General features: G+C 38.1%; 1 protein-coding gene across 1 annotated transcript in view; it reads left to right on the forward strand.

Annotated features, from left to right (window-relative positions):
- Positions 1 to 19,407, forward strand: part of LOC139718574 (myotubularin-related protein 10-like) — a 90,947-nt gene that overhangs the window by 3,641 nt on the left and 67,899 nt on the right. Inside the window, exon 2 of the mRNA XM_071630041.1 lies at positions 2,908 to 3,034. Within this exon, the coding sequence (XP_071486142.1) occupies positions 2,908 to 3,034 (127 nt within the window). The remainder of the gene's footprint in view (positions 1 to 2,907; positions 3,035 to 19,407) is intronic.

Raw genomic sequence — 19,407 nt, forward strand, 5'->3', positions numbered from 1 at the left:
ACTGAAGCTAGTTGTATTCATTATGAATGCGCACGAAATCAGAAAGAATTATCAAAGTTTGCTATTAAATTTGAGAGAAAAACAGGAACTTTGACCCTCTGAACTGTTTTGCCAAATTAGAGTGGGTATCTCATTGGGCTGGAGACTGCTTGGTGATCTGATGGCGACTAGAGTCTCCCTATTCGCGGAGACATCTCTCTAAAGAAGGAAATTAGCCCGACATGTCTGCAACATGTCTGCAACATCTCCTGGACTGTAGCCGAGTCTCCAGGGAGTCGCAAGAGAACTGAATGTGTTCAATTTTTTTTGGAAGACTCTTTCCAGTCTTCAGCTGATTGTGGAGATGTCTCCGCTGTGTCTCTGCGATGTCTCCTTAATTGCAGCCAAGTCGCTGAGACTAACTTCATTTGTGAGGTGTCCAAGATTTCTCCGCAATTTTACAGAGACCCATTGGTGACCTATGGGAGACATCCCAGAGATATCTTTGTGACCGAGAAGACGTCTCGGAGATGTCGCGGCAACATCTCCATGACTTTCAAACAAATAAATTACCGGGTATCACCTCATTTGGAGATGTCTCTGATTGCCGTGGAGTGTATTTCTTGGTGAAAGTGCAAGCCGTTTTTGGTCTTTGGAGTCGCACGAGTTGCAGCAACTGATCAGTCATCAGTCAAAGTCTCCTTCAGTGAGATGTGCCCTTAATAAAGACTTACTCTGTAGTGCATGTGGGGGATGCCTTGGGGTAGGAAGGCTTGCGCGGCTCAGATATATTTGAGAATCCCTGTAACATGAACTGTAAATACATGTCAACAGTTTTAGCACTGATTTCTATGTTAGTACAGACACAACCCAAGAACTTTAGATGCAAGGGTAGACCTTTACTTATGAGCATTTTATGAGCTCCGATGCACATATTCACTGAGGGGAACTTTTCATGGTTTTCAAATGCACCCCAGTGGGCAGCAAATGGAGATTGATTCGATTAGATGTACTATATCTTTGAGAGTCAGTTTGTGAATACAGCAATTAGGAGGCCTTTGAAAATTATGCAGTTGAAAAAATTTTGAACAACGTAGTGCTCAAATGAAATCTGATTTTGTTTGTAAACGCTACTTTTATGAAACACTGAACATTAATAATGAAAATTGTGATACGTGTAGTAGGTTTCAGCTCCAAACCACAGATTGGTTTCAAGACTAGATAGGTTAAACTGCTTCTTAAAGGAGAATTACAGATCAGTTACACTGTAAAAGGTTGTCTGAAAAGAAAGAGTAAGATGTAAAAAACACAACATTGAAAATTTGATCAAAATCAGATAAAGATTAGGGAAGTTACCGGTACATAATTGTGAATTTTCACTAATTTTTGCAAAACAGCTCTTGAACAGTCAATATGAATCTGCAAATGGGTTAGCTGATGATATCATCACATCACAATTTTCTACTGATCATGTAAAAAAAAAGAATGATGAAAATTCTGCATAAAAAGTGTGATATAGTTCCTGGCTGAATAACTTCAAGATGAGGATGAGTCAGATACAATACCCAATTGGGGCACAATCGCATTAGAACCTTGAAATTTCAATATTTGTATACGAACTACATGTAAGGTTCATAAGTAATGTATGACAAGTTGTGAGGCAATGACATCAACTGGTTAAAGAAGCGTTTTCTGAAAATTAGCAAAATGTCACATTATTATAACTTCCTTAATTTCTATCTGATATTGATCATATTTTCACCCAACTTTGTGTCTGTGAATTGTACGGTATCCTTTGTTTTTATCAGGCTGCATTTTGTAACTTTCATCCTATCTTGAATTCCTCTTTGAGAACTGCTGAAAAGAAGAGACATTGTTTGGATTGCGCATCTTGTGATATCTTTGATATAATAATCCATTATGCTGCAAGATGTGTAATTGTTATGCTTTTAAAAGGTCTGTTTGTTTAGAAGTTAGTGAAAACTTGGAGTTTGTTTGTCTTTCAGTTTTGATCTTAAATAGATTGCGTGGGTTTTGTCCATGCTTCATATAGAATGCTCATACCAGGTGCCATCACAAACAGTATCAAAACTTGACAAGATCAATATTGTAGAAAGGGACAGTTTGTGTCCAAAGCTTAAAAAAAGAAATTACATTTGTAGAGAAAATGTCAAACATAGTATTACATAGCCTACGTTCCAATCGATCATTAACACTGGGGTATGTATCCTCGATTTCCATGGGATTTGACGAATTTACCATGGATAGAAAGAACTCTAAAGGTGCATGTATGTACACATGGTTTGTACAGTATATGATATAGCATAAAAGCTTTTTATTAAATCAAGATTTTTTTTCCTTTTGTAAAGAAAGCCATTCATCAAGGGAAACTTGTTCTCAAAGATGTACAGTGTATTACATTTGATTTTAAAAGATTCTACAGGTGTTAGGAAGTCTTCTTTATGATGAGTTGAGCCAACAGAATAACCCAGTGTTGTTTGTTCGGTTGATATGGTTCTTTTAATAGTGGGATCTTTTTTTTTTTAGCTTGCGGTATTCTTACGTACAACTAAGTAACCCAATAGAATGTGACTTAAGTATTGACCCATCTTAGTAAAGCTGACATTGTTCTAATCTTTGTGGTGTTTTCTTTAGCACAAACAAAATGTGGTACTGTATTAGATTTGGTACCCGGTAAATTACGAATTGCATCATCAGGTATTATAGGAAGCAGAGTCATCTACAACTTACATTGTAAATGTACGCTGTTCAGCCTGAGCACTATTCAGGTTTTCAGCTGACAAAAAATTTTGAGTTAATTTTGGTGACACTGTCGAGGTTGTGGAAATAGTAGGATTTATACCAGTTTATCTGAGCCAAGCATCTGTCTCTCCCCCACTTGACATTTCGTTTGCTTCTCTCACACAGACTCCGTTGCCTCGGCGTACAACAGGATCTATGCTGCAACGCTTCATGCCGTCCATCACAAACATCCTGGACGATTCCAGCAAGGACGGAGATGTCGTCCAGACCGATCCTCCAGCAATACTTGATGGTAAGAGGGGAAAGAGTCTGGAAAAGCTTTCCAGTCACACAAGTAGTTGTGATTTTTTGTTTGTCTGTTCTGTTCTGTTTTGTTTTTGTCTTGTTTTTTTGTATTAACCTGTTGAGGACGGACTGATTTTGCTGTAACACGCATTTCCCATAGACACCTGCCCAAGTATTCTTGGGACTCGTCTTCAACGGGGCAACCTTTTCTCGTACTACAGCTAGCTGCAGGCAGAACCAAATATCCTTGAATGAAACATTTAAAGTCTGGAAAGCACAAGTATGGAATTTGCGGTTAGTCTTTATCAAAATATGATACAAGGGCCAGGGGAAATAAGAATTGCCTCCTTAAATTAATTTCTCATAGCTATGGCATATTGTCAGTGAGTCCCTTTCTCTCAGTAGGCCAATGATCTGACAGAGGTTATCTTTTTGCTTGCTTCTAAAGATTATATCATCAGTCATCATACAATGGACCTTACAGTGTAGGTTGCCTATTTTCAAGACTTTCTTTGTGGTATGCAGATTTGAAGAATTAGTTTCTAAGTCCCCTCCACTAATAATCTAAGTGAAAACTTTGGGCAGCTCAAGGGATAGATACAACCTGTAAGTGGTTGTGATGACACAATCTGGCTGGGAAGTACTCTGTCAAGGTCTTCTTCAAGGACAACTTGGATTTTCACTTACAGGGTGTGCAGACGCAAAAAAAAAATTATACTAAAATGGTATAGCTATTTACGTCTGAACACTGACTAACGAAACAATGTATAACGAAACGACAATCAGAGCATGTTGCCACTTCAACTTCTTCAATGGCAAATGTGTTCAAAACCACAGAAGTAGTACATAAAAAAGCACAAAATTTGATTTCATCACATGAACATACTTTAAGCTGTTCTTTTTTCGTACAGATATTTTCGCGAATGGGGTGGTCACAGACATTCTCGCGACATGTTGTTTTAGCGATTTGACACTGAGGCTTATTGTATGGGTGCACTATTAGCTTAGCCTGTGTATGGCGACATTTTCGTGTGTTAAATTCGTGGTCTAGCAGTAATTTGCGAAATTTGCGAAAATTAAACCCTCACAAAAATAACAGCTTATACAGTAATCAAGTGAGTTTGTTAGTTTTATTTCATTTATTTTCAAGCAGTTTGGGCATTATCAGGTTTATTGTGTTTACATATGTGATTACAGTCATACTTAGCATGGGCTTTAAAAGGTTAAATCTTGAGTTTACTGAAGAGTTTCTCTGTATTGAACACAATGGATATCAGCTAATATATTTCACGAATAAGATCTTTGCAATTAGTTCATGTTCATTCCCTTTAATTGTAGTTTCTCATAGGAAAGATTGGTGGTTGCTGTTTCCTTGTATTGACTTTCTTTCCTTTCCTGATTTATGGGGGGGGGGGGGGGGGGGGGGGGGTGAGGAGCACTTAATATCTGCTTTAGCAAGATGATTTAAGGCCCAGGCTTAGTTTTGATTTGAATGCAACTTTGGTTGGGGGTTTGTTTTTTGTTGTTGATTAGAGACTTTGAGAACAGGATTTAAAAAAAAACAAAAACAAAAACAAAAACTAAAAAACAAAAAAAGAAAGAAAAATAGGCTATTGGGGAAGTTCCTCTTAGGTCATACAATGTAGTCATATAAACTAGCAAAATCCAAGTTAGCAAGAAGTTGCTGAAGAGTATATGTATGAGCCATCCATTTTGTAACTTTTAAACATATATGAGGCTTGTATAATTCAAGATTGAATAAGTACTGTGGGGAAAATGGATTTGGAAAGATGACAGAAATATTGATGTTGGCTCTGCCTGTGAAAGCTCATCTATTGTCGTATGATTTATGAAAAATGAAGTGCTTACAACATCTTCATTTAACAGAGATGCCGTATTAAAAATGAAATGAAAGTGCAAGCTCTCACATCTATCCTGTATCGTATTAGAGGTTTTCCTTTTTCCATGAAGTGTCGAGACAAAAGATTCCCACACACATTAGCCAGTGTACTTGAGTAAATACCAAGAGGACATTAGCGTGATGTTTCATCTTAAACGCTTTCCCTTTAACATAGTTTATATTCTGTTAGGGCGACCCCCCAGCAAAATACTGGTTAGTGATAAGGATAGAGTAAAGATTAGGGTTAAGGTTAGCGTTAGGTTTAGGGTTAGAGCCTGGGTTAGGATTAGGATTAGGGTTAGGGTCAGGGGCAGGATCTTGGGTAATTGTCTAGGGGGTAATTGCCCTAGACCTGCTAATAGTTGTGCTTCATGCAACAAAATCATAAAGTAGAGAGAATTCTGCTGGTGGTATAAGAAGAGTTGTTTTTTTAAAAGACTGTAATATCTGCTTTTGTTATTTTGCTGCTTTTGTACATCGTAAACTGACAGCTAATTTTGGTAGTTCTTTATAGTAAACTACACTGTATACAGCACAGAGTGGTAACAACATACATGACAGTGATGTTTAAGGGGGAATAAGGGCTTGAAATACGCATGAAAGCAATTCTGCGAGCTACTTAAGATGTAACTACAATTGTAGTGTAACTAAAGACAGGTAAATGTCAGGCTACTTGTTCCTTGCAACCCAGCTGATTGTCTTGTAATGTCAGTTCACAGTGCTTTGCAGTCATCACAAAGTTTACACAGTAGGTTTGTTTTGTGGTCACTTATGTACTTTAACTTTGGATGCAGCATTGGTACAGCCTCATCTCCCTTTCATACCACAGCCAGTGTCACTGTGTACCTGTCAAGGTGACTCATGTTTGACAGTGAGTGCCGAATTGTTGACATTTCTTCCTTGTTCTGCATCCAAAATGCCCGTCCAGCTACAAAGTTGTAGCACCCTGTTCGAGAAAGTACACGTAACCTCCAACTTCTACACCAATGTCCACTCGATCACAATGCAGCCGATTAGATATTTGTATCCCTCTCATTGTTAGAAGGATTTCAAATTTATTCACCAAGACTGCCTTTCAGTAGTGATTTAAACAACAGAGAGAGAAATCCAGGGGATGCTTATGAAAAGCAGTACTTTATTCTTTCATCTTGCTTACAGTGGAGGGAGGGGAGGGGGGCAGTAGAGAAGATCGTGGTTGACCATTTGGTCACTGTAGAGTTCTGTTCACAGGGTATCATGGTCCATAGGTGGTGATAAACTATTGTTAAAGTTGGTAAGTACTACAAAATAGTTGTGTTGCCCATGACTACCAAGTATTCAAAGATACGTGTAAGATGTAAAGGGGGGGGGGGGGATCCTTGCTAATTGGGCCTGTAAGAAGAACACTAAGGCTCCAGGAAGTGCTGTGGTCATATTGCTCATTACAGTCTCTTGCTTTGGAAATGTGTCATTGTTTTCACCCTTTCTTAGGAGAGACACAGACAGATATTCTTCTCAAACTGTTCTGATGTAATAGTCTCAAGGACATTATTGATGAGATCATTAAAACAAGGAAAGGATACAAACTTGTACACATGAATCCTAAAAGGGTCTCTTGGATGGGCAGTGTTGCTGGCATGTAATCCATGTACCGTCTTGAAAAAGTTCTGCACTTTTTGAGTATGAATACTGTATGGAAGAGTTTAGTGTAAATCTACATTATATGCAATACAAATACATAGTGTATGAAAACACAGCTAAAATATTGAACAGTTAAGAAAGAAAAAAAAATCATTGATACAACTGAATATTGTAGACTTTCCACACAATATTCACCTTTAGAATCTGGTCACCCGTATATAACGTTTCCTTTGAATACAATACAAACAAATATTGTACGTACATGTACTATACTGTGACATTGACATTGTGAAGCAATGTGCAGTGGATACAGTGTACCAATACCCTGGAAGTCAAATTTGTGTACAGCTAGAATACACAAAAAACAGCCATAATTCACCTGTGATAGCCCCTGAAAGTATACATAGTTTGATAAATCAGATCATATCTCTATAACAATTTGGCACATGTGCCCTGCGTGTTCAAGTTCTGCTCCAAGTTCTGTTCAAGTTCTGCTCCAAGTGCCAGTACTGATGTGTACATTGTTCCAGCTATACGCGTACATTTTTACAAATAATCTCAAGATTCTACACGTATGTTGTTCGGTTTTGGGTCGGAGTCAGCAGATAGCATGCACACATTGCATATCACTATCATTCAGGACAAATTTTGAGGGAAAAAAAAATATCGATAGCACAATCTTTTTAAAATTGAAAGATAACGGTGATCGACATGTCCACATGTATTTCAAGTCATTTGGGTTTTTGTGTACTCTCTACAATTTATATTAAAACCCTAATAAGCCAGTTCGTAGTTCTACTTTGCGCATTAGCAGAAAAAGGTCATTGGTACCAAAACGCATGATGGTTTTTTAAGTTCACGGAGATAAGCATGTGTCATATAATGATTATTCATGCAATCATTGTACATGATACTTGCCATTACATCCACCTGACTACAAACCTGGTATTTGGCATTACGAATTATTAAACATGTTGTAATGCATTCAGTACAAAACAAAGAAATGGATGCTTCCCCCCCCCCCCCCCCCCCCCCCCCCCCCCCGGGTTGTTTAACAGACCATTCTGGTCACCTGGTCTCGCCCATGCAAAATCACTTTTTATTTAACACGAATTCCATAAATTGTTACACAGGGCAGACTTACCGGTACGCATACCTAATATTACTTTGAATATGAGTGAAGTGCCCAACCAACTATAAAGAAAATAGAAAGGTCATTTGTACCAACGTGCTTATGAGCCAGTTACAAACTGGCTTATTGATAAAAATTGGAGGGACAAAAAATTATAATATTTTGCAGAGGGCATGATTTAAATATATTATACAAATGTATAGCAAACCTAATACTCGGGGTATTGATACATGTACACTTCAAACCGTACTATAGTAAGCTGACCTTCACCTACATTGTAGTAAAGATGGCAAGAATGTCTGTGGTAAAAACCACATTACAGAAACACAATTTACATTGTACATTCAGTGAACCAAGTTATACACCCTACATTCATATTTAATAGACTTCTAACAGGCATCAAGGGTTGTATTACTTGTAAAGTGCAAAATACATGTTGTAATCAATGTCCTCTATAAAAGATTAACTAGAAGTAAACAAGTAACTTGCAGGTCAGTACAGTAGTCTGCAATACAGTTTATTACATACCTCACTATTCAAATGTTCTAAGAAAAAAAACTTTACCTAATGGCTGATAACTACTCAATGCGGGTTTATAGGTCATTGCCAGAAATTTGGACAAAAGGAATGTACAGTAGCTGTCACTGCTTTTATGTTTGTAAGTCAGAGTGGCATACTGTGTAATTAAAGACCACTCTAAAGAGAGGTAATATTAAAGTTTTGTCTTAGCTGTATAATAAACATGGTTTTTATTCTCACAGTTATGAGCTTTCTTTCTCGATTTTTTTTCCCACTCTTGTTTTGGGAAGTCATTTATAATAAAATCATTCTTTAAAAATTCTGCAAAATATCAGTGCCAATGTTATACTCACACAAGTGTTCTTTCTTTGATTTTCTGAAAACATTTTTTTTTTTTTCAGGAGTCAACAGTCTTAATAGCCTTTATGATTGTTCGTATTTTCTGTGATCCATTCAATGTCTGCAATGGTAGCATTTGTTTGAAATGCAAATATTTTTAATATGTGCGTGATACAATGCTTTGGAAATGATTACTCCGATGGTAGTGATATGAATTATTACCATCAACAGACTGTTTTTCTTGATGAAAGACATAATCAGTGCTTCTACATGAGATATCAAATGTTATCACACAAGACACAAGAAATCAAGGTGCTTCATAAGCATTTGCGCGATTGCCGGGGCAAGTGAAAATCAAAGTTGGGCAAGTGTTTTTGAACAATGAGGATAAAAATGCTTGCCCAAAAAGTTCTGAAGCCACCTTTTTTCCCCATATTTTTCCCCTTCAAACCCACAAAGTCAACCATAGACCGAAGATAATGACTGTGTAATGATGCAACGCACTTTAACTTTTAAATAAGTTCAGCAACTTTCCAACACGTTTAAAGTGAAGAAGCCCCAATGCAATGGAATGCCAGCACTTGATCAAACCAAGTTTGTTACTCCATTGTACTAAGTGTGTGAATCAATGTGTACTGTTCATTCAAATGATTATGTTCAATCAAGCCCTCAGACTTACAAGTGATTTTCTATATAATTTCCTTGTATTTTTGGACTTTCTTTTTGGGCAAGTGTTTGCCAACAATTTGAAAATCTCCTTGCCCCACTAGGCAAGTGGTTAAAAAAAAAGCTATATACACATGTAGCACCATGTGAGAAATAGAATTGTTGTACAAAATCTAAAAATGAAAAAAAAACAAACAATATTTTTTATTGCTTATCAACTGACATTTAAAACAGTGGGAATTCTGTGCTTCAAGAAGGTTTCACTTCTAAGGAAAAAGTTCAGTTTCCATATGTATGGAATCTTTGAAATTAAAGCATTAAATGTGTACAACTTTAGATCTCTATATCAAATTTGAAGTCAAATTGCAGAAGTCTTTGAAGACATGCAACATTTTTATGTTGTCCATAATTAGTGTAACATGGGATTCCCGTGGTCTTTTATCTTGCTTATTACTATTCTTTGCCGTTAGGTCAGGAAATGATCCTAATGTTGGATCCGTGATACTGGTATGCTCTATTAAATGTGATTACAGAAAGTGTTTTTGTTGGGGTTTTTTCCTAGCAAGTTTGATTTTAGTGACAGGACATGCTGGTACAGTATTGTGCAAACAAAGTCATGATCAAATTAGTCATCAATTTGAATTTTGCTGTGGATTTCCCTCACCATGTGCTTTGATTCCTTTTTCTTGATTCAATACTCTTTGACCTTGAATATCTTGTTATTTTGGAAGGTTTAGAGAGCACTAGTAGATGGCTGGATACACTTCTCACGGATTTTTTTTTTTTTTTTCTGATGGACTTGAATTTTATAGGTTAAAAAAAAATCACAAAATTTACTTATAAATTCTTTTTATATTCTCACCCTCTTGGACAATTACCCAATGTTTCACTTGCTCAAAAATGGATTGACGTTGCCCTGTTGGGGTCTTGGAATAAGGCACATCAAGTTGGGGTATAACTCACCCCGCGTTCACTGCGGGGGGTTGCGGGGACGGCCACAAGAGATCTTAAATCTTTTTTACGACTGACCGTCCACACTGCTATCTCATCTGTCCCCAAGCTGTTGGGGCAATTGGGGCTTGGGGCGAGCTCTGCCACTCGAAACCAGGCATTGCGCATGCGCACGCGCACATTGGATGACCACAGCTGGACGCCATCAATTTCGCCCCAAGGTCACTCTCCCCTCCAAATCTTGTCCCCGTACCCGACTTGCTTCGAAGGGGACGAGGGGACAAGTCCCAGCGAACGTTCACATTATGGTTTTTGAGGAGAAAGTCCCACAACGTGGACTTTCCCCCGCGCCACAGGGACCAATGTGAACACAGGGTCACACTATCGCTGCAAGATGTACCAAGATAAAACTCATTCCTTGAATGTTGAATTGATACGGCAAGTGGCTTCCTTCTTTTAAGCATGCCAACTTTCGTTTTCATTTTAGCTTGTCTTGGTCCTACTTCCTGACAATTTATTATCAAGTACATTTTGCTCTGTAAAGAATTGTTCTTGTCACATTATCTATGAGAGTAGTTGTTGTGTATGTTTGTCGTAGTTCTTTTTATGAGCCATTTGAAACATTATTAAGACAAGTGCATAAGAGTACCCTTGACACAAATGGGGAATCCCCTACTGTCAGGTTAGCCTGTTTGGCAGTAGAAAGGGGCAGGACTGAAATGCAGACTACTACACATTAACACTGTTTTAGTAGACTAAAGCCCCAGTCACAGAGACATGCCAGATCACCCCGGCTCTGATCCGGGAGAGATCCACGTTGACGCCTTGGGCGTCCTTGGACATCCGGGAGGCCAACACGGCAACTTCTGGAGGTTAAAAACATTCTGCGTTATCCGAGGACTGCCATGTTGGCAGAGCAATCCGGGATGGTCCGTGTGGCTGCGTGTACAATGTAGCTGCCGTGTTGATCCCTGTACACATGAGATGCCGTATTGGTCCATGTAGATGCCGCTCTCTTCAGGCCTTATCCGTGTAGCTGCCGTGTTGATACCAACTACAACTGTGTATGACTTCATGCTATCAAAAGTCCCACAATACAAAGATGACATGGAAATTCTCTTTAAAGAGACTTTAAAAAGGAAGTTCTGGGCAAGTTCTGAGAAGAGCTTTACACTATAGAGCAAAAACACTTGTTTCAGTCATGTCTAGTAGACATGTTTAGAGTTTTAGAGTGTTAAAAACCGAGTCTTCTTGCCGCATCTACAATTTTTATACTTGTACACAAATAATATTCCATAGTGCTCTGTTGCAAATGCCATCAAAAGCTTTTTAGAAGGAGATACAGTTAAACTACATATCCACACACCTAGTCAGCTGAAGTGATTACGCTGTATGTTCTGTACATAGAACTGTGCTGTCTGTAGTCACGCAGTGTCCACCTCCTAAATTGTGTTTGTAATAGAGGTGAAACAGTAACCCTATGCACATACCACAGCTGTCAAGCAGCAAATACTGCCACTTCACACCCCAGTTTGAGGAAATCTTGATCGAACATGAACCCCCCCCCCCCCCTAAAAAAAAAAGAGGAAAAAATGTGGCCATGTGAGAAATTGTTGTGAATAAAATCATATTCTGCTCTGCAATCTAAAATTAATAATTTTTCTGTGTGAATGGTCCTTTTAGTATGTTTCTCAGCTGCTTGTTATTTAAGAATGAGTGTTCCAGAATGCTCATGAGTAATACCCAATATTACTGGTGTTGTATTATCATAATGCTTGTATTACAATGGAGAGAACAGTAGTCAAGGAAATACATTGTTTTCTATTGCGGCTTGTGTATATTTTTAGTGAATGATTTATGGAATTAGCCGTCCTCATTAAGAAAACCATGTTTTGATCACCATATCCTTGATGCACTACACTCGAATAAGCTTCGAACACGCCAATATGTCCTATATAGATACACCCAAAATACATGATATTTATGTTGTAGAACTCAGCTAGGAAGATGGGGTGTTCTGTAGGTTATAACCTCACAAAATCTATTTTTTGCCCCATGATGGGTTATTTTCAGGTGAAGCTCAAAGGATGACATGTCTTCCTGTTTGGGAAGAATCGTTTCAAGATTCGCGGTGCCGCGCATCAGACGTCTTTTTAGCCGAAGATTGGCCGCAGCCTTCCGTCAGACGGCTCGCGGCCGACTCGGTAGCGGTGTTGCGAGGGAAACCGTTATGAATGCTTTCCTGTCTCGCAGCATTACTCACAACCAGGAGCAATCTTGTCTCTTGCTAGGACCAGTTCATCTGCAAATGTCCTTGACAATGGGGGGGGGGGGGGGTGAAAATATCACTGACAAATCTGATGTTCAGTCTTCAAAAATGAAATCTCTTCTAAAATGCTTCAATGCCACTATGAGCCTTTTTCTTTAATACTACACCATATACACAAATAGACATGCAATTTATCGGTAATACACACTTCCTTTCTCGCATATTCTTTAATTAAATTGTTGTTAGAATAAAAACAGGCAAACTGTGCTCATTTTCAGATGTTGCATGAAAGTGGTGAGTGAAGTGAAAGTAGGAAACAGAACGAAGTAACATGTTTCTAAACCAACCATTTAATTTTCTAGTTGGGGATTTTGATCTGAGTATTTCCATGATGTAAACATTCACATCAGATTAGGCCATGTCATTAATCATTTAAACATTAAAGCACAGCCACAACAACGCTGAAAAAAAAAGATAACATGTCAGAGGGAAACAAAATTGAAACAAAGTGAATTATAGAGGAAGCAGGGTACTAGTACTACTACTAGGCAAACTTTATACACTGGACTGTATCCTCTTTCGGTCTAATGTATTTCTAGATTGCACCGAGTTTCTTCCTCCATTCTTTCTTAAATAGTGTCACTGTCAGATGTGTTTTATTTGCATACTCACTCGGCACCTTGGGAAGGTCCTTGTACTGTATGTTTTTGGAAGAATTCACTCTAAATTTGGATAAGCTCCATAAGATATGAATGGAATTGCTTGTAATAGAATTACTTCCATGAGACTGATTTCTTTTCTAAGTCATTGGAAAAAGGCATCATTTTGTTTGCCAGTTCACTTGTGTACATAATGTCAACACAAATCACAAACACATACAGTAGTGTACTTCACATACATTGCAGTGTAAATATTTTGTGTCAGTGTTTCGTTTTTTATTGCTATTTTACCGTGCTGTTACAAGCATGATGCTTTGTATAAACAGCGATCATTGTGACTGTTTGTTTGGGTTATTTTACAGACAGAATCTGGCAAATGTCCACCACCTCTTCACCTGACCGATGCCTTTAAGGATGACCACTTGTGGTAACCTTGATATTTAATACATATCATGATTATATGCCAGACCAGTATCAAAGGCTCAACTCTTGTTGAGAACTTGTGCTGCCTGCCAGCTGTAGGCCTGGTGAGATCTCTGTACCCCATTTGTTGCGATCAATGTCAACATGTCATATCAGCCAGGCAGAACAAGCACTATCGATTCCACCAGTCTCTTCCTGATACATGGGGAGGGCGGAGGGAGGAAGGTAGAAGGGGTAAGGGAAAGGGGTAAGAAGGGGGAGAGGGATGTGAAAAGGGGGAGGATGAAGAATAGCTGGTAGACATGGGAGGGAAGAGGGAATAAAACAGCAAAGATGTGAAGCCATTATGGAGATGATAGTTTGCTTTTAAGTCCATTATAACTGTTGAATCCCCTTCTCACCCCCACCAGATGTGCCTTCAAGCTTTACAATATTAGCTGTCAACTCACTTTAGAACCTCAAGGAAGAATCAGTGTTATCAGAACTTTGTACTCTTGTACATCATGCATGCTGTGATCGTGACTGGCCATCATGAGTCGACTGTGCAGTGGACATCCAGCCAAGGCAGTGAATTCTGTCGATTGTGGGAAAAAATCTGCACCCATAGCGGAACAAATTTGAAAGTGTTCCGGAAGCAATCTCACCAGAAGGAAATTTCAGAAGTGTTTCCAGCGGGCCCTTTTGTGCTAATAGTTATTGTTTTAGTCTGTAGTTCTTCTATCGGTCTACAATACGAGGAAGTGTGCTCGGGAGATTCTCGGTGGATTCCTGTCACACACACAGGTACATGTACTTGTATCTGATCTACATGTAGCTGTTCTCGAGGCGATAAAGAGCTGTGGTTACCGTATCGCAGAAACTGATTCCCAATGCGATAGCAGCGATGGACGTTTCTAGAGGTGTGTTGGCAAACGGGACTGGCGGACGAGGCAGCAAGGAGTCCGAGACAGAAACATGCAAGGGTAATGTAATGTCTGTCACATTCTATATGCGATGCGTTGTATGTTGCAGTCAGTACCATTGCCTGTATGTAGGTTAATAGATGTGACAGTTCCTCATATGTACACGATGAGCCCATCATAGAAGGACAGGGTTATGTACAGGAAATATCGCAGTGCGGGGCAAAGTACTGCATACATTGTACTTGCCAAGGTACACCTTGTGTACAGTGCTTTATAACTGCTGCTCGTGATGATAGTGTTTATGTGCAATGCACATTTACTATGCCTTGTGGTTTTTAGATGCCAGGGTACCTATTAGTTATTGCCTATGCCTCAAAGGGTTATAAACTTATATAGCAACCGCACTGCACGGATTCCACAGCCCCTGACCCTGGACTTTTTACAAAGGTCTGGAACATAGCTCTGGTCTACAATGGATTACTACAGGAAAACCAGACCAAGGGGAGCATTCATACAGCAAACCACAATGTCAAAGGACAGAGATATGTGCATTGTAGAACTCAAAATGGACACATAATTGTCTGGAAAAAAGTGTATGTTTCATTGCTACTCATCTTTTCTTTTTTACTTTGTTTCCTGAATACTTCCATTCTGGAAGTTTTTTCTTGATTTTTAATTGGTATACGAGTGTATCCAGAACTTTACAAATAGATACAATTTTCTTTTGAATTGGACTGTAAGGTAGTTTCACATTCACATGTATAATGTGTTAGTACAATAACATGATGTTTAAAATTATTTTGCCACCTCGCGTAACTCTTTTGATTAAATGCATGAATTTGCACTAAATTTCCTTGTTTGACATATTGATCAAGACGGTACGCATAGACTACAAGCCTTTGTATCATATCATTCTCGATGACTTATAGCATTTCTATGCTATGAGTAGAATCAGACAGTTGTAGTTGTAGAATTTTAAAATTTTGTGAACTTAAGAATTTATTATAGTTCATAAAAGATATTCAACATTAAGGTAAGAACTCAGAGAAGAGTTGTTGAATTAAACTACATTCATCAGCCTTTCATTCTCTCACATTTGCTTTGTGACCCACGGTACATCACTGTTTTGCTATTTAGCATTTTAAACCTTAATTTCTTTACATTTCATGTATTTTTTGTCAAATTATAATTGATAATACTGTTCTGTCCAATTGAGTTTACTCTTCAAATTAAAGTCCAACTTTTTAAAGAGTTTTCATAAAACACTGACCTGTATTTTCAGTTGAAGCCTCAGTGTACAGTGTACTTTAAAATGGTCCATCAAAAGCATTTGAATCTTGTTGCACATTTATAGTATATGGGGATGTTGCCAGGTTGTGTTTTGAATGGACTTTGATCCAAAGTCTGTCAACTGCAAATTAGAATATGATGAGTTTATGAGTACAATGTTGTTGACCTGGAGAGGCATGCTGTGAAATTGTGATCAATGTACTTGTGTGTTTCTTCTCTCGGATGTGCTGTAATTGAAGTGAGGAATCAGAATCATTTAGTCCCATACACTCTTGAGACGTTCATTGAGTCATCATAATAGATGTATTCTTCCTTTGTTTCTGTTGTTTTCTTTCTTTTATACACCATGCGCAAAATCATCAATGTCATACAGTTGTCAAAAACTGCACAGGGGATATCTGTTTTGTGGCTGAATATCTGACTTTATGTGACATTAAGTTGATTTTTTTGCGCAACTGTCTGTGTATTTTTCATTTTTAGAAGAAAAGCTCAATTTCCCTGTTCCTGATGTCAACATTTGGAATGAGGAACAATCTTTTGAATGCCATACAATGTACCATTCAAAACATATGATTAACGTTGAAATGGTGATGATTATGCCAAGGAGGAACTTACTGACGGCTGTGACCGAGATGCTTGAAAACTTCCTGAAAGTCTGAAGTTTCAATTTTGCAATAGTTTAAGGTTCACACGGCATTGTCAATCTTAAAGATCATTCAAAGTTTTACACTGCAATGATAGCTTGTAGTTAAGCCTCGTATAGACAGACTCGAGAGTTAGCAGTCCTTGAAGTTTAGGTAAAGATTTAAATTATTTGTAAGATTTTTTTAAATGGTTTTCGCTCTATACAAAAAGCACTTGTTAATTTCAAATCATGTGAACATTATAATCAACAAATTTGAAAGTTAGCATGACCTCTCCATGAACCCCATTCCCCCTTTCAGACCCAGATGCAGTTCAAATGCATGTTGAGTTGTGTTGATTAATGGTATGCTCAACATCATTCACATGGCGAAATGACCCTAGATATGTGCCATATGATATTTATGACACATGTTATTTTTATGGCACATATTTTACTTTTTATGCAGATAATGCCTTTTTATAGAAACATGGAAATTTGCATACGCTATACATTGTAATATTGCTGGTTGGTCAAGTTTACATTACTTTAAATTGAATAATGAAAATTATTTAAAGAGCCCTTATCATTCAGTTCCATAGTTCATTCCCGCAAGGGTGAAATAGTTATTAAAGGACAAGTTCACCTTCATAAACATAAGGATTGAGAGAATGTAGCAATATTAGTAGAACACATCATTGAAAGTTTGAGGAAAATCGGACAATCCGTTCAAAAGTTATGAATTTTTGAAGTTTTTGTGCAGTAACCGCTGGATGAGAAGACTACTGCAGTGTGTGAAAAACTTAGATGTCACATGCGTACAACAATATAAGGAAAATATAAAGAGAATTTCACAAAATTTCATCTTATGAAAAAAGTACACATTCCCCCGACTCGTTACCGACAAATGTTATGGGTAATATTATTCCCCCTGCCTTTAGAAAGAGGCAAGTCAAGTGCTCTTTTATTATGCGAAAAAAAGTGAAAATATGTTGAATTTTCTATATATTTTCTTTATACTGTTGTACGCATATGACTCACAAGCTGTAGTAGTCTCCTCATCCAGCGGTTCCAAAACAGAAATTTTAAAAATTCATAACTTTTGCATCGATTGTCCAATTTTCCTCAAACTTTCACTGATGTGTTCTACTAATATTGTTGCATTCTCTCAATCCTTATGTTTATGAAGGTGAACTTGTCCTTTAAGTTTGTCATGATTTCTGATACTCTCATCGAAGTCTCAGTCTTGTAAGAATCTTGGCATTATCTTTATTTCTTGTCAGGTACAATCAGGTGTATGCAAATCTGAAAGGTACCAATTGCCAAGTCTGGGCTTTTCCATCTGAAACTAGCACATGCGCTATTATACCATCCCACCTGGATTTGGGAAATGTGCTTTTGTATAACTTTCCTTTTAAAAATAAATTAATTGGCTCAACTCCAAAAGTTACTAAATGTTGTTCTCACAAAGAAATGTACACGCACATCGCACCTACTTTATTGCATTGGTTACCAATCGAACAGCACATCAAATTAAACATTTCATGTTCTGTTTTCCAGTGTGGACAAGGTTCTTCCCCTGTATTTCATGCTTCATTTTAATAGTCAACGTATACAAAACGTGTTAGATTAATTTGGTCAGCAGACTCTGGTTTGCCTTTGGTCACTGCATGTAGTAAGTCTTGGGGGAGAGCTAGCCCGACAAGACACTGCGACAATGACCCATACATTTTCATTGAGACACCCCTTGTAACAGCAGCAAAACATCAGAAAGTTCTACACTCTACCTCTTATTTTATGTTTTGCTCACATGTTATCAATTGCTTGGACTCAAATGTGGCATTTCAATCTGTAGCGAGCCATTAGTGCAATTTAGAGCTACATAAAGTCTCTACTTGCATCTAGAATAATGAAAATGATCTCAAATCAGTGTACAAAGCCAAAGGAGGGGTAACAAAGTTTCATACCAGCTCATGAGGTGGAGTAAGGATTTCAGGAAATTTTGTCAAAAATTTAAGAAAATGAGAACTCTTGGATGGATTTTCAAATTGCATTAATTAATACCCCTTTCAGTAACCCTCTTGGTTCAGACCAGGAGCGGACCAAGCCGAAAATTTTGAGTTTATGAATGGGTGGGGGCCAAGAATTTATGAACAATAGCAGCGCCAGGCGCGGGCCAAAATTCCTAGTCACGGTCAAAGGTCACAGCTTACGCTGCTCAGCTCACAAGCGCGCGGCATACACATCAAATATTGCACGAAAATGCACTTCCACTCTGTTCATGAGGTGTTCAGTTAATACCATGGCAGTTATATCCGTTACTTGACCGAGTTTATGAATGGGTCATCGTAAAAGAGCGCGGCTCTGATATAGTAACTGAACGCAATTTTTCATGCTTGGCGAGGGCTAATTTTGTAGCTCGGACCAGGAGCGGGCCAAAAATGCACGAGTTACTGAAAACGGTATTCAATTTTCACAGTCTTTGTATTCTCTGTGTTGAAGGAATGTTATTTTGTGTCAGATCCATTATAGATGTGATTAGTGTACATCCTTTCAATCTAAAGAAAACATGGAGAGATAAATTTCTCGTAATAATGCATCATTGTTTGTCTTTCGTTGCAGATGGAGACCAACTTGTATTTGTTCCATTGATCTCCTGTATTGTATTTGTCAAAAATTTCCTCGTGATGGACTTGGCACGTCCCAGTTTAATGTGAAAGATCATTGAAAATACTATTTGCTGCTTTATTGATTATTAACCTTGTCAAGATGAATCCCCAATGTGCTCCAGCCGGGTTGGTGGAAAATGGTTGCAAGCAACGAAATCAAACAGTCTTCAACTGGTTCATAAATGTAGGAAGTTCCAGTGTCTGCTGAGTTTACAACTTGCACCCAGCATTTAATAGCAACTACCATAATTGCACACTCATTATCAAGTATCACAATTACAAATGGCAATAATGTGTGAAATACTCTGCAGAAGAATAACAGGAAAATTACATTCTGCACTAAATGCACAGCTCTGTCTGAAATGGAATTGGTCAATGCATGGACCTACTACACATGGACGTTCATCGCTCGTTAATAA

Source organism: Diadema antillarum, unplaced genomic scaffold (assembly GCF_040938485.1).
Source record: "Diadema antillarum isolate AM-2024a unplaced genomic scaffold, OU_Dant_1.0 scf00000097, whole genome shotgun sequence".
NCBI classification, from domain to species: Eukaryota; Metazoa; Echinodermata; class Echinoidea; order Diadematoida; family Diadematidae; genus Diadema; species Diadema antillarum.